The sequence below is a fragment of the Nothoprocta perdicaria genome, unplaced genomic scaffold, assembly GCF_003342845.1.
Source record: "Nothoprocta perdicaria isolate Ctin4 unplaced genomic scaffold, notPer1 scaffold_0, whole genome shotgun sequence".
Lineage (NCBI taxonomy): Eukaryota > Metazoa > Chordata > Aves > Tinamiformes > Tinamidae > Nothoprocta > Nothoprocta perdicaria.
In genome coordinates, this window is record NW_020454092.1 from 14718481 (window position 1) to 14718927 (window position 447).

Consider the following 447-nt stretch of genomic DNA (forward strand, 5'->3'; position numbering starts at 1 on the left):
GCGCCGGGCCCCGCCACAGGCCCCACGTCTGCTGCAGCGCGGCCGCCATGGCCCGCGCCCGCCCGGCCCCTTCCTGCCGCGGCCGCCGCCGCCCCGGCTCCTCCCCGCTCCTAGGCCGCCTTCCCTCCTCCTCGCAGCCCCCCCACATGGAAACGCAAGCCGATCACTAAAAACGAGATTTTATTTCGATAAATTTAAGTCGCGTTACATGATAAAGTGTGAGGAGTGCAGTTGCTAAAAAAAATAAAATCAATCCAGCTTCTGTTACAGCAGCGCCGGGGCCGCTGTGTTTCCCAAGCGGACACAGCTTCGGTTGGAGGAGCTTTGTGCAGGGAGGTTAAAACCAAGCATGGGGCGCTGTCCAGACAAGGGAGCCATTGAAAAACGAGAAAAGAAAGCCCAGACTCATAGCATGAAGGAAATGAGGCTGAGTGTAGGACAAACACC

General features: G+C 58.4%; 1 protein-coding gene across 1 annotated transcript in view; it reads right to left on the minus strand.

The window, feature by feature from the left end:
* Positions 1-49, minus strand: part of ATPAF1 (ATP synthase mitochondrial F1 complex assembly factor 1) — a 9546-nt gene extending 9497 nt beyond the window's left edge. The window contains exon 1 of the mRNA XM_026053762.1: positions 5-49. Coding sequence (XP_025909547.1) covers positions 5-49 — 45 coding nt within the window. The remainder of the gene's footprint in view (positions 1-4) is intronic.
* Between the last annotated feature and the right edge of the window lie 398 nt (positions 50-447).